Source organism: Copadichromis virginalis, linkage group LG17, assembly GCF_057382275.1.
Source record: "Copadichromis virginalis isolate Kocher_CV1m ecotype Utaka linkage group LG17, C_Virginalis_male_GT1.1, whole genome shotgun sequence".
Taxonomy (NCBI): domain Eukaryota; kingdom Metazoa; phylum Chordata; class Actinopteri; order Cichliformes; family Cichlidae; genus Copadichromis; species Copadichromis virginalis.
In genome coordinates this window covers 15863139-15875698 of record NC_140634.1, presented here as the reverse complement: position 1 = coordinate 15875698, position 12560 = coordinate 15863139, and the positions used below count along the sequence as shown (strand labels likewise).

Below are 12560 nucleotides of genomic sequence, written 5' to 3'. Positions count from 1 at the left end.
TCAAAAACCCCACTCTTGAGTGTGTAGTGTATAATGTTGTAAAATGAAGTTTGCATTAGCTCCACATCATACAGCACAGTGCCGAATTGTTATGCAGTATATTTACATTTTGAAATATTTATTACTATATTTTTACGATTTGCGGCTTTTAACAAAGCAGTGATCGCTTCATGTGTAGGGTTTTATTGGTTGCAGGGATCAGCCACACGGCCGGTGAATAGCAGTGTGTTGATGATGGACTCTCTGATGAGCAGCAGAAACGGCCGGTCGGCTGTAAAAACCTCCCTGTACGGATTGAAGGAGCGTCCAACGGCCACCACAGCGGTGGCTGCTGCCGCCTCACTGCCCTCCTCATTCACCTGCAACAGCACACACAGTTGCTTATTAACTCAAATTAAAACCTGTGTCTGAGAGATGTACTCGTATAAATGCATCTCTCTGAATTTATATCAACTGTCAGGATACCAATATGGATTTAGATGTTTATGTTTTAATACCAAACGAAATGATATACAAAAAAAGGCCCAAAATAACATTTAAGGCAAAAGCATTTTTTCCAAAAAAGGTCTGGAAATTCAAGACAAATCGTTAAAAAAAATAAAATAAAAAAAACATTTAAAATGGAAACACTACCACTCAAATGTGGTCTTTCATTACAGAAGCACCCCTCACCCCTTAGTCCTGATCATAGTATGTAGAAATGTATGTAGCCATCACCCACCAGTTTGTCATGTTTTTTACCATCTCAGGACTGAAATAACCAAGAAAACCTGCAAGCTCATAGGAAAACAATTTCTTTTTATACTTCTGCATTGGCTTTGCTTCTCAGACCTGGAAGCTACGCTGATCATTCGAATACAGTCAATGGTCCCGACCCACACTTGGAAAAAAGGACTGTAAAACATGCTCTAAGTGATGTAGATAGTATTTGACTGACCTCCAGGAAAGCTTTATGGAAGGCATCTGAGATGTAGAGCCCAAAGTTGCTATCCTCCAGCATCCCTGAAACACAGAAGGAATTTTGTGGTTTTTCTTAACTGTTCATTTATAACTGCCATAATCAAAACCAACAACAGGTCAAGTTGACTTTTTCTGCTTCCCTTCTATATTCAGAATAAAAACGCAGACCACTTAATAGAAGCCATGAAAACACACCATGCTGCAGGGTCTCCTCCATTTATGTTTGCATCAAAACCTGATTTAAATGACATGAATCTTCAGTAAATAATATAATTTGGTCTTTGGAGAGAGTCTTCCTTTCGTCTTGATGCATGCTCAATCATCCAGGTAAGTAAATCCCCCAAAGTTGATTGTGTTCATCTGGACGTAGCGTTTTCAGTGGGAGAAATGTTTCGTCACTCATCCAAGTGACTTCTTGAGTCTCCGCTGACTGCAGGTTTCCCCAAATTCCAAACATGTTCAGACTGTTAAATGTTTGGACCAAATGTATCATGTTTGACCAGATTGACCAAATATAATTGAATAACATGTATAACAATTATATTTGATTATGTAATGGTATAATCAAAAATAATACTCAAATTCACTTTTAATTCAGTTGATGTGGACTTTGGACTGAGATCCAAAGTTCAGGTTTAAGTACCTGGCAGGCTGGCCTTGTCAGAGCTGAACAGGTCAGTCAATCCCATTTCCTTAAGCTTCTCCTTCAAGCTGAAGCTGTGCTCCACTTTAAAGCGAGGGACCTCAACAGAGACAGTTGTTTCCTTCATCTGATCCAACCAACTGTTCAGTTTTGCCAGGTCCAGACTCTCCTCCACCTCAACAAACAAGTACACATAGCACAGAGGTGAAGTACAACAGCAATGAAATATGCACCAGTCAACATTTGACTCTTAAATTACTACATATCTTTAAAAAGGCATTTTTTCTGTAGCTCAAAAATAAAGAAAAAGTAGCAGGACAAAAGACCAAAAGTTTTTATTTGTTACTTACATTCTGAATTTCTGCTTAATGTAATAATGATTCCTTTTTAATTAGTATTATGGCCACTTTAAGTGTGAAATAACTAGTAGGAGTAGCAGGGGCCCTAGTTCAATTCTGACCTGAGGCCACTAATTGTGTGTCTTTCCCCATTTGCTTTCTCCCTGCTTTCCTATGTGTCTTCACTGTACTATTCAATGAAGGCAAAAGAGCCCAAAAGTTTTGTTAAAAACAATAATAAGCAGCATCAGTGTAGGTCTGATAGCAATTATAATTATCTTATCATTTTGAAACGGCTCTTTTCCATGTTGTGTGAAAGGGACAGAAAATGTTATGGTTGTATTTTTCTAAGTCGTTTATAACTGAAACATAATTATAAACAGTAGACAAGATGAGCTGAAAACATAGACGGGTTACCTGACTGAGTGTGGTGTCTCTGCTTGGCAGGATGATCACCATGGTGATGTCGTCTCCACGATATGGCATCTCCAGCAGCTGCACATGATCATCAGGGAAATACTTGTACCTGAACTTGGTCTGCTGGTACATCATGTTGACGGAGCAGGTGCGACTCTCACTGACATGGAAGTCTGTGTTGAACACCTGGTCTTTATCAAACTTGTGCTTCCACTGACCCTAAAAGGCAGAAAGTGTGCTCACTTTCTTATATTATACAAGCTCCCTGTTGGCTCACTCCAAGTCTGACAATTCTGACGTTCCCACCTGACCCCTGACCCATGTTTAATGAATGCATATCCCTTGATACTGATACTGAGACTTTAGAGAAAGCAATTATGCTGTGTGTTTCCCTCCATACCATCACCCCCAACCATTTACCGTTCTGTGCCTGTAGCTGAAAATGTATGTGGCTGTACTGAAAACATTAGGAGGGTTCAAAAACCACTTAAAAGGCTTCGTAATTTCACTAAATCAAATAAAGTACATGTCCAAAAAGAAAAAGCTGGTTCATAGACTGAACTGGAGCGTGCCTTATCCTCACTACATGAAATTTACTCACTGAGACATAAGCAGACTCAAGAAAGTGGAAGCTATAACGCGCTCATCAACCACTAATCCAAGCACTGCACCAATGTGTTGCCCAGAGATTAAATTCCTGTTATTTTACATCTTTAAAAACCTTATTTCAATCTCAGATCTTAATCTTAAAATACAAAGTTTCAATGGGTGAGGTGTTTTAGAGTGAGAAAAAAATGTAATATGGATTTTAGGAAATGCAGCGATATTTCCATTAGAATTCCATGTTTTGAGATGATGGTCCTGACTAACATATAAATATTCCCTTCTGGTTACTTTCTATAAGGATATTAGTGTAAAAACAAGGAAGAACTTTTTACATTTTGATCAAATTGCAGCATTCGTATAGCACCAAATCACAATGACAGCTGCCTCAAGGCACTTTACAGGTACAAACCCTGCAATAATGATGTATGGAGCATGCAGACAAAAATAATTTAGTTTGAGCTGCAGTATTTGGTATTCAAGTACCTTAAAGTAGATGGTGTTCACAAGCACCAGGACTGTGGTGCGATCCAGGGACCCAGCTGGCAGCGTGTCCTGTATTCGGTTCTCTGTCTTGTTGGAAATCCAGTTATTGATGGTGACCCGGGCGTTCTCTGGGTTCTCCTACACCACAGACACAAGGTTATCAGTATAACTGGTGTAAGACAGATCAATGCCCTTTTGTGAATAATGCTAAATTTGCAATCTCAGCCTCCCTAGAGATTTAAGGAAAATGGGATTTTAATGTTAACTATTTAAAGGTGCAGTATACCTTAAACTGAGCGAGGCAGTTTCTGTTTCACACCACTCCCAATCCTAATCAGTACAAAGTTTTTTTCTAAGCCTGACTTTCCTGAATTTTAAAGTATCCAGATGTTCAAACTAAATAGTTCACATATATACTATATATTGATACAATATAAAGGTCCACCCACTATCTTTATAAGCTTACAGTGTGAATACATTTGCTACACTGGGGGATCCAGCCTTCCAGGCTTGCTGGTTCATTTAATCATCTCATCAGTATAAACTGTTTGTATTTGTGCGACTGGCTTTCTGGAAACTCGACAGCTGTCGTAAGTCGGTGTGGTTGAAGTCAAACCTCAAAGCGTTTGACCTCTCAAAAATAAACCTGAAGAAAAGACAAAGGCCATAACGACCAACCACTCTACTCTGGGCTATTGTAGGATGTCGATTCTTTGACTATTATTATTATTCATATTTGGCAGCATCATAAATTCTAGGCTCCAGAGTTCAAAGTTGTCTCAAATTGAGTTCTTTTCCTTTTTACCTTGAAGTTGAGAGGCAGCAGTTTGGCTCCGTACACTGTCTCGCTAATGTTCTGGTATGTCTCGTTGAAGGTTAATGATTTGTCTCCAAACAGTCGGTTGGCAGATATTAGTTCAGTGGTTTCATCCTTCTTTCTGTACAGACGGCAGTTGAGTTTGGCAAAGAAGAAATGGACCTGATCCGATGTCTTTTCTTTGATGGTATCAAACTCAAATACCTGCAGAAAATCAAAAGTTTATTTTGAGCTACAAAATTGGGATAGCTGTGGCTCTGGGGGTAGAGGGAGTTATAATAATGGATTGCATTTATATAGCGCTTTTCAGGACCCCTCAAAGCGCTTAACAATACTACTATTCATTCACTCTCACATTCACACACTGGTGAAGGCAAGCTACAGTTGTAGCCACAGCTGCCCTGGGGCAGACTGACAGAGGCGAGGCTGCCATATCGCGCCATCGGCCCCTCTGGCCACCACCAGTAGGCGGTAGGTGAAGTGTCTTGCCCAAGGACACAACGACCGAGACTGTCCGAGCCGGGGCTCGAACCAGCAACCTTGCGATTACAAGACAAACACCCAACTCTTGAGCCACGATCGCCCCGTTTCTTGTTAGTTATCTACTAACAAGAAAGGGATTTGATCCCTGGCTCCTCCAGCCTGCATGGCTAAATATCCTTGGGCATGACACTGAACCTCGAGTGGCCCCCAGTGCATCCATCAGAGTGTAAGTGTGTGAATGTTGGGTTAAAAGTGCTTAGGTATAGAAAAAGGTAATTGCATGAATGTATGTGAGTGTGCACTGGGAGCATCAGAAGCCCTAGGATAAGCAGAGGCTGAGGATGAGTGTGATTACTGGGGATGAAGTCACAGTTGCAGGTCCCTGGTGTGGTTGAGCTATATAAATAAAATTTACTAACTTAACTGAAAGTTTTTCTCACAGTCTTGAGATGCTGGAGCAGCTTGTTATCCTTTTAAGAATATTCGAAAATGCATGAAAAACCCATTTTCATGTGCTTTGTGGAGTCGGAGGAGACCTTCGACTGTGTCTCATGGGATCCTGTGGGAGGTGCCACAGAAAGTCCTCATTGCTGTCAGTAAGATGGTCTTGTTCCTGATGAGTGTTGAACTTTTTCCAGCTTTGTCTTTGTCACAACTTCTGTTCATTTTTTTATGGACAGAACTTCTAAGTATTACCAAATGGTGAAAGGCTTTGGCGGTCTCAGAATATAGTCTCTGGCTTTCAGGATTGACGTAGATATATTACACCTCCCATGTCTTAGGGCACGATTCTCAGCTGGAAAAGGGTGAAACTCTCACTCCAGATCAGGAACAAATTGCCACCTCAAGTATCTAAGCAAGTATCTTTCGGGTCTTGTTCAAAAGTGAGTGGAGAGGGGAGATTGGGGATGGTTTGTGGCTGCTTCTGCACTGATGCTGAAGCTGTACAGGTATGTTGTGGTGTGTGAGAGTAAAAGCGATTTACGTCCCCATCCTCATCTATGGTAATGAGCTCTGGATAGTGACTGAAAGAATGAGATCATGGATACAAACTGCCAAAATTAGTTTTCTCTGAAGATTGGCTGGCCTTTCTCTTATAGTTCAGAAAGTTTGGAGGGACTCCGAGTACAGCTGCTATTCTCCCACATTAAAAGGAGCTAGGTGAGGTAGTTTGGGTATCTGACTAGGATGCATCTCTTGCGTGAGGTGCTTCGTCTACCAGGCCATGTACAACCCTTTTAAATAAACAATCAAGATATGATTGTAGTGCAGGCTTTCAGCTTTAATTCAAGTAGGTCAATTAACTGTGAATTAACTGTTTGTGAATTACAACCATTTTCATGCATACTCCCTGAATTTTTACAGGCTCAAAAGTTATTGGACAGTTTAATGAAAAGCATTTTCATGGCCCAGCAAGACCTCTTCCCCTGGTATTGCATGACAAAACTAGGCAGATTGTAAAACCTGGAGTTGATACCAAGTGCTAAACTTCCATTTCATAGTTTTAAATTGAAACTTTCGATATGTGGTCTGAAAGATATCCGAAAGATAGCAAAAGCTCTACAGATTGCCAAATAAACAGTCACGTGCTTAAGAGAGCGATTGAGGACGGTCCTTTCTACGGTCCTCTCCCATAAAGGCAGACAGAAGAAACCAGGATGAACTGGTACCAGAATGATGGAAAGAAAACATTATAAAGAAGGAGAGAAACAGCTCATGATCTGAAGCAGACTGTCCCATAATGCCATGGGTATGTGGTGCCAGTGGTAAATGGACTGGTACTTATATTGCTCCTTTCTACTCAATTGTGACCCCTCAAAGGATATTCTAATACAAGTCTCATTCACTCAATCACATACACACATTCATGCAGTGCTTTTATCTATACTTAAGCACTTTTATCTAAAATTCGGAGACACACTCCAATGAATAGGGGAACTGAGGGGTATCTTGCCCAAGGACACTTCAACACGTGGACTGTAGAATAAAGGACTGATTCACCGACGTTCCGATTGATAGACAACCCACCTGAACCACTCCAAACAGACACTGCTATCACTGGTAAGATTTTAGTTTCTATTCAAAAACTGAATTCAGGCAAATATAGCGGCTCACTGAATGTGTGAGTCTGTCTGCTGCAAAGATTTCTGCTGTTTTGACTGCGTGAAACATATTGCTTCAGTCCTGTGTAAAAATGGACAGACTAACTTTCAAAACTAAAACAGGTGAAGACAGAATTATTAGTCACCCTACGAAAATGTAATTTAAAAAAAAAGTATTTCCCAAGTGTGCTTTTAACAGAGCAGATGATAGCATTTCCAACATACTAGTTTCCTTCAGAAAGCATAAATTGTTTCTATTTGCACACAATAACATCATTATCATGATGTTATCATGATCATCATCATATTGCAATGCTAAAAGTCAAACGTGTATCTTTTTTTGCTGGATAGCAGCCTGCAGTTCTTCACCAGGAGCGACGTATGTTTGGGTTGTTGTTGTTGCGTTGGAAGGCAATGCAATGACTGAGACCCAGTTTTGATATGGATTCTTTGACGTTTTCTGTCAAAATCTTCATATATCCTTTCTTCATAATTGCCCCCATCTAAATGAGATTCCCAGTTCAAAACAGAGAGAAGCATTCCCACAGCATAACACTCCCACTACTGTGCAGATGGTGTTCTTAGATTAAAGTTATGTTTTGATTTATGATTTATTTGAAATGCTTTATTTAAAAGCTCTGTTTTAGCACGCTGATCATTTTAATTCACATAAAGCTGGATGTTAAGACCTACCAATACTGGTAAATTTTATTCTTTTCTGAAATTATTTTAATATTGTGTGCAAACAGAAATGATTTATGATTCAAAATGCTATATTGAAAATCCCTTTGTCTGTTAAAAAAGCACTTGGGAAAATTTTGACAAAAGCTTTGGGTTGGGGGTGCGGTTGTCTTCATCTACAACTAAAGGATCACAATGATGCAGCATTTCACCTTCATGATCTGCTTCAGCGTTTCATTGCAAGCTCCGAGTTTGGTCATGGCGAATGCGGTGGAGACGCTGATGGGGGACATGAAGATGTTAGACTCGGGGCTCCTGCCAAGAGCCAGCTGTTTGTACAGTGACAGACCAAAGCGTCCATTGGCCTTTGACAGTTCCCATACTCGGGGATTGGTGAAGTTAGGGACTGCCTCAGGCTCCAGCGATGGTCCGTCAGAGAACTCAGGGCTGCGATAGACACAGTATGGCTCCAGAGAGAGGTCCTTGGGTTTGGCAGAGCAGATGTCTATAGCGATGGCAACAGAGAGGAATGGCAGGAACACCAGAACCAACAGGCAATCGGCAAACCTCATCCTGGAAAAAGGACGAGCAAGAAGTGAGCTTATAATATTGCAGCTCAGTCCATTTGACTTCAGTTTTCTAAGATTTTATTGGAAGTCTGCCAATTTCAAGCACAAGTTGTATTTATTACCACATACAATTGAGTGCATTTTTCATAAGTCAGAATGAAATCAACAGTAGATAACTCTCTTGAAAGAGTGTAAAACAGCTAACTGATCATACGCATAGGAATGTTTTATTTGAAGAGTTTCAGTTCGGGAAGGTTACAGATGATCTTTTTATGGCCTCTGACAGTGGGGGTCATCTCTGTGCTTGTCCTGCTAGACCTCAGTGCAGAGTTTGATACTGTTGACCATAATATTTTATCACAGAGATTAGAACATGCTGCAGGTATTACAGGTGCTGCGTTGCAGTGGTTTGTACCATATCTATCTAATAGACTCCAATTTGTTCATGTAAATGGAGAGTCTTATTCACACACCAAGGTTAATTATGGAGTTCCACAGGGTTGAGTGCTAGGACCAATTCTGTTTACATTATACATGCTTCCCCTTAGGCAGTAACATCAAAGGCATAGCATAGCATAGCATTTTTCACTGCTATGCAGATGACAAACAACTGTATCTATCCATGAGCCCAGATAACACACACCAATTAGTTTAATTGCAAGAAAATCCTAAAGACATAAAAACCTGGATGAACTCTAATTTCCTGCTTCTAAATTAAGACAAAACCCCTAAACGTCTAACCAGTGTCTAACCAGATACTTACTTTGGATGGCATTATCTTGGCCTCCAGTAACACTCTGAGGAACCTTGGAGTTGTTTTTGACCAGGAAATGTCCTTCAATGCACATATTAAACAAATATGTAGGACTGCTTTCTTCAGTTTGCACAACATCTTTAAAATTAGAAATATCCTGTCTCAGAGTGATGCTGAAAAATTAGTTTGTGCATTTAATCCTTCTAGGCTGGACATTTGTCATTATTGTCAGGATGTCCTAAAAACTCTGTGAAAAGTCTTCGGTTGATGCATGTTGATGTTGCAGCAAGAGTCCTGACAGGGACTAGAAAGAGAGAGCATATTTCTCCCATACTGGGTTCTCTTGTTGGCTCCCTGTTAAATCCAGAATCAAATTTAAAATCCTTATCATCACATACAAGGTCTTAAATAATCATTCCCATCTTTTCTAAAAGACCTCATATTACATATAACCCCAATAGAGCATTTCACTCTCAGACTGCAGGGTTACTTGTGGTTCCTATGGGATATAAAAGTAGAATGGGAGGCAGAGCCTTCAGCTTTTAGCCCTCTCTTCTCTAAAACCAGCTCTCAGTTTGGATTCAGGAGACAGACAGCCTCTCTACTTTTAAGATTGAGTTAAAATGTTCCTTTTTTTGATAAAGCATATAGTTAGGGCTCAATCAGGTGACCCTGAATCCTCCCATAGTCAGGTTGCTGGGGGAGTGTTTCTTCTTCACTCACTATGTGTTTATACACAACTCTGCTTTTTGTCATTAGTTATTATTCATCTCTGGCTCTTTTCCACAGCATGGCTTTGTCCTGTCTCCCTCCCCTCACTCCCAATGGGTCGCAGCAGATGGCTGCCCCTCTCTGAGCCTGGTTCTGGCAGAGATTTCTTCCTGTTAAAAGGGAGTTTTTCCTTCCCAGTGTCACCAAGGGGTTGTTTATATGGGTTCATTTAATTGTTGGGATTTTCTCTTTTTTTTCCTCTATATTCTTGTAGGGTCTTCACCTTTGGTGCTATATAAACAAAATTTAATTGAACTGTAGTTTTGGACTCTTGTGATTGGAATATAGTTTTTTGATGTACTGTATGTACATATATGGATGTATATATCAACTTTTCCATTGATCTATTATTTTGTATGTCTTTTATAGAATGAACATACACTATTAGAATAACAACAAGACAAATAGAAGAGTTCCTTCCATCTTTGTCATCTTCAACTGCTCATTTGTACAAAGCCGGATCTTCTATCCACCGTCAGCTCTTTTAGACAAACTTTCCAAACACTGCTAGCACAGAGACAAAACGCAATCTAAGAGAGAACTAAAATAACCCCAAAGCCAATAAACTAACACAAAACACCAGGAACATGTGGAGCATTAACTTTGCTAAAAACAGCAGCCAGGATCAACAAAAATACAATATACTCTTTAAACATCAATACTGAATACAAGGATAGCATAAAGTCACAAGTGTGTAAAGTTCAAAACAACCAGAAACATTTTCCCTATCATCGATCGATCATCAACATTTTTAAAATGAGACATTTCCTTCACTAAAGCATGTTTGCTGTGTGGCATCACAAACACGATATTCTACTCTAGTCTACCATATGCATATTTCACTGTTATAGCAGAAAAAGAATAAAATTAAAGATTGGGTCTTACTTGACCAGGTAGAGCCGTGAGTGTTCACACAGGCAGATTTGTGCGGTTTGAGCTGAACTCAGGTCAGTGTCCTGCAGAGCGCACAAACAACAAATCAACCTTTGAGACATTGATCCACTGTTAGTCAGAACAATCTGCAGCCATCAACAGAAAGACGCATTCGCCCACACAATGACGACTGGAGCAGTCATCCCACAACAAAACATCCTTAGAAAAACAAATTCTTTACCACTACTGGAACAAAATGTCTTCTTATGATCACAAATCACATATTTAAATATTCGATTTTATGAAATATTTTAAGAAACAATTCTTGGAAAATGTTACATTTGAATTAAAACAGGTTTGACATGGTGAGTCACCTCAGTTCATCCTGCCTGATAAACGATCTTTAAACTCAACTCCACAATCTCTTTGAAACAGCCTTCTTCTCCAAATACTTTGGGACTCTTTTAGTCTTTACCTTAACAGGAAAGCTGTGAGAGAGAGAGCAGGAGGACAACACAACAAAAGGCAACACAGGGCAGATTTAAACCCGGGCCACTTCGACAGCAAATGGGCCAACTGCTCAACCTGGTGAGTTAAACCATGGCCCCAAACCCGATTACTTCTGACTGTCTGTATGCGAAAACGGATTTCAACAGCAGGTGGTTGGACAGTCGGTGTTCAAGGTCAGAGCTGTGTACTATGAAAAGGCCATGTTAGGGATGTCCTCTGAGCTTCAAGGATTACTTGTAAAAACATTGGCTCTCATTTCCTGTTGTGGGTGTCATTTACGAACAGTTCATAGGCACAAATGTCCGCATAAATTATGCATACAAACATTTCATGGAAAAATCAGTTATTAATCTGTTATATTTTCATACCTGGATTCATTTGAACTTAGCAAAGAAATCAGCAGCCTGGCTGCCTTAGAAATCTATACACAAGCCTTTAAATTTACCACCACTACTACAATAAGCAGTAATAATTATATTCATTATTGCCTTTCAGTCATTATTTACAGTTTTCCAAAGTACCATAAGCCACAAAATGCGCAGAATTAAAGTTAAAAACAATGAAGCCTACAAATGAAGCTAACTAACCGGGAGGGCATACAACAAGTTTTGGAAGGACATCCAGCACCATAAAGACAACTTTATTAAAAGGAGCTGGTGCCCCAAGATGAAGTGAAACTCAAAATACAACAATGCCACAGAGCTCTCAGGCCAGAGTAGTGTAGCCTCAGTCAATGGTTTGTTTGCTTTCAGGAATTTCAAACCAAAGAACGATGCTCCTCACTGCATGGAAAAAGACGGGGATACTCCGTGGTGACTGGAGGACACATTTTGAACATGATTAACCCACAGAAACTCTGGCAAAGAGAGAGCCTTAGGCACCAATAAGGAGAACGTTGTGGGAGAGGGAAAACCGCCTCCTGCCAAACTACATGTGTACAAAAGCAGGCTGGTAATGTACAGCAGCGCAAGCAAGGGAGCAGAGGATTTAAAGAAAAGGGGATCCTGATTCATCTGGAGAAACCAAATGGACCTGCTGCTCAGGATACCGCAGAGGTGAGACAGAAGAGGGGTTGGCTGCAAGCCGGGAGATGACAGCCAACAGAGTCACCAGGAGATGATCAGAGAGACTGCAAAGCTTCACGGGGCACCACTAAGTGACAAGATTGTAACTGAAGGCAGCAGGTTGAACTAAATGCATTACAGTAATGAGGAACTTTGTAAAAGATGAAGCTAGGAGTTAGAAAACTCCATATCAAGTAACGAACATGCTGACTACTATTTATGTGGAGTAATGCCATAGCTAATGTTTACTAGGTGATCGTTAGTTTAACAAAACAAAAACAAAAACCTTTTCTAGAACGATCACGTTTCCTTGGCTCCGGCACGGACAGAGTTCTGGTTCTGAAGCTCTGGTGGGTGTGGAAATACTCATTTCTAACAGAGTACATTTCCAGATGACGTCTGAAGTAAGCAACACCATCAGCTGCAGTTTTAATAGAATTTCCTGGGAAAACTTTATTTGTGGATTCATAAATACTAAAACAAATTGTT

At 40.2% G+C, this 12560-nt stretch overlaps 1 protein-coding gene across 2 annotated transcripts; it reads right to left on the bottom strand.

The window, feature by feature from the left end:
• Positions 1-15: 15 nt before the first annotated feature.
• serpinc1 (serpin peptidase inhibitor, clade C (antithrombin), member 1) lies at positions 16-10580 on the bottom strand. 2 transcript variants are annotated; one of them, XM_085437800.1, is made up of 9 exons: positions 10510-10574; positions 8863-8934; positions 7743-8103; positions 4253-4468; positions 3448-3585; positions 2359-2577; positions 1604-1778; positions 938-1002; positions 16-359 (listed from the first exon to the last, which is right to left on the bottom strand). In XM_085437800.1, exons 3-9 carry the CDS (start codon positions 8100-8102, stop codon positions 183-185), a joined length of 1350 nt encoding a protein of 449 aa, XP_085293926.1. In that variant the 5' UTR covers position 8103; positions 8863-8934; positions 10510-10574; the 3' UTR covers positions 16-182. The 2 variants fall into 2 exon arrangements, with proteins under 2 accessions (XP_085293926.1, XP_085293925.1); XM_085437799.1 differs by lacking the exon at positions 8863-8934 and having other exon boundaries at positions 10510-10580.
• Positions 10581-12560: the final 1980 nt, after the last annotated feature.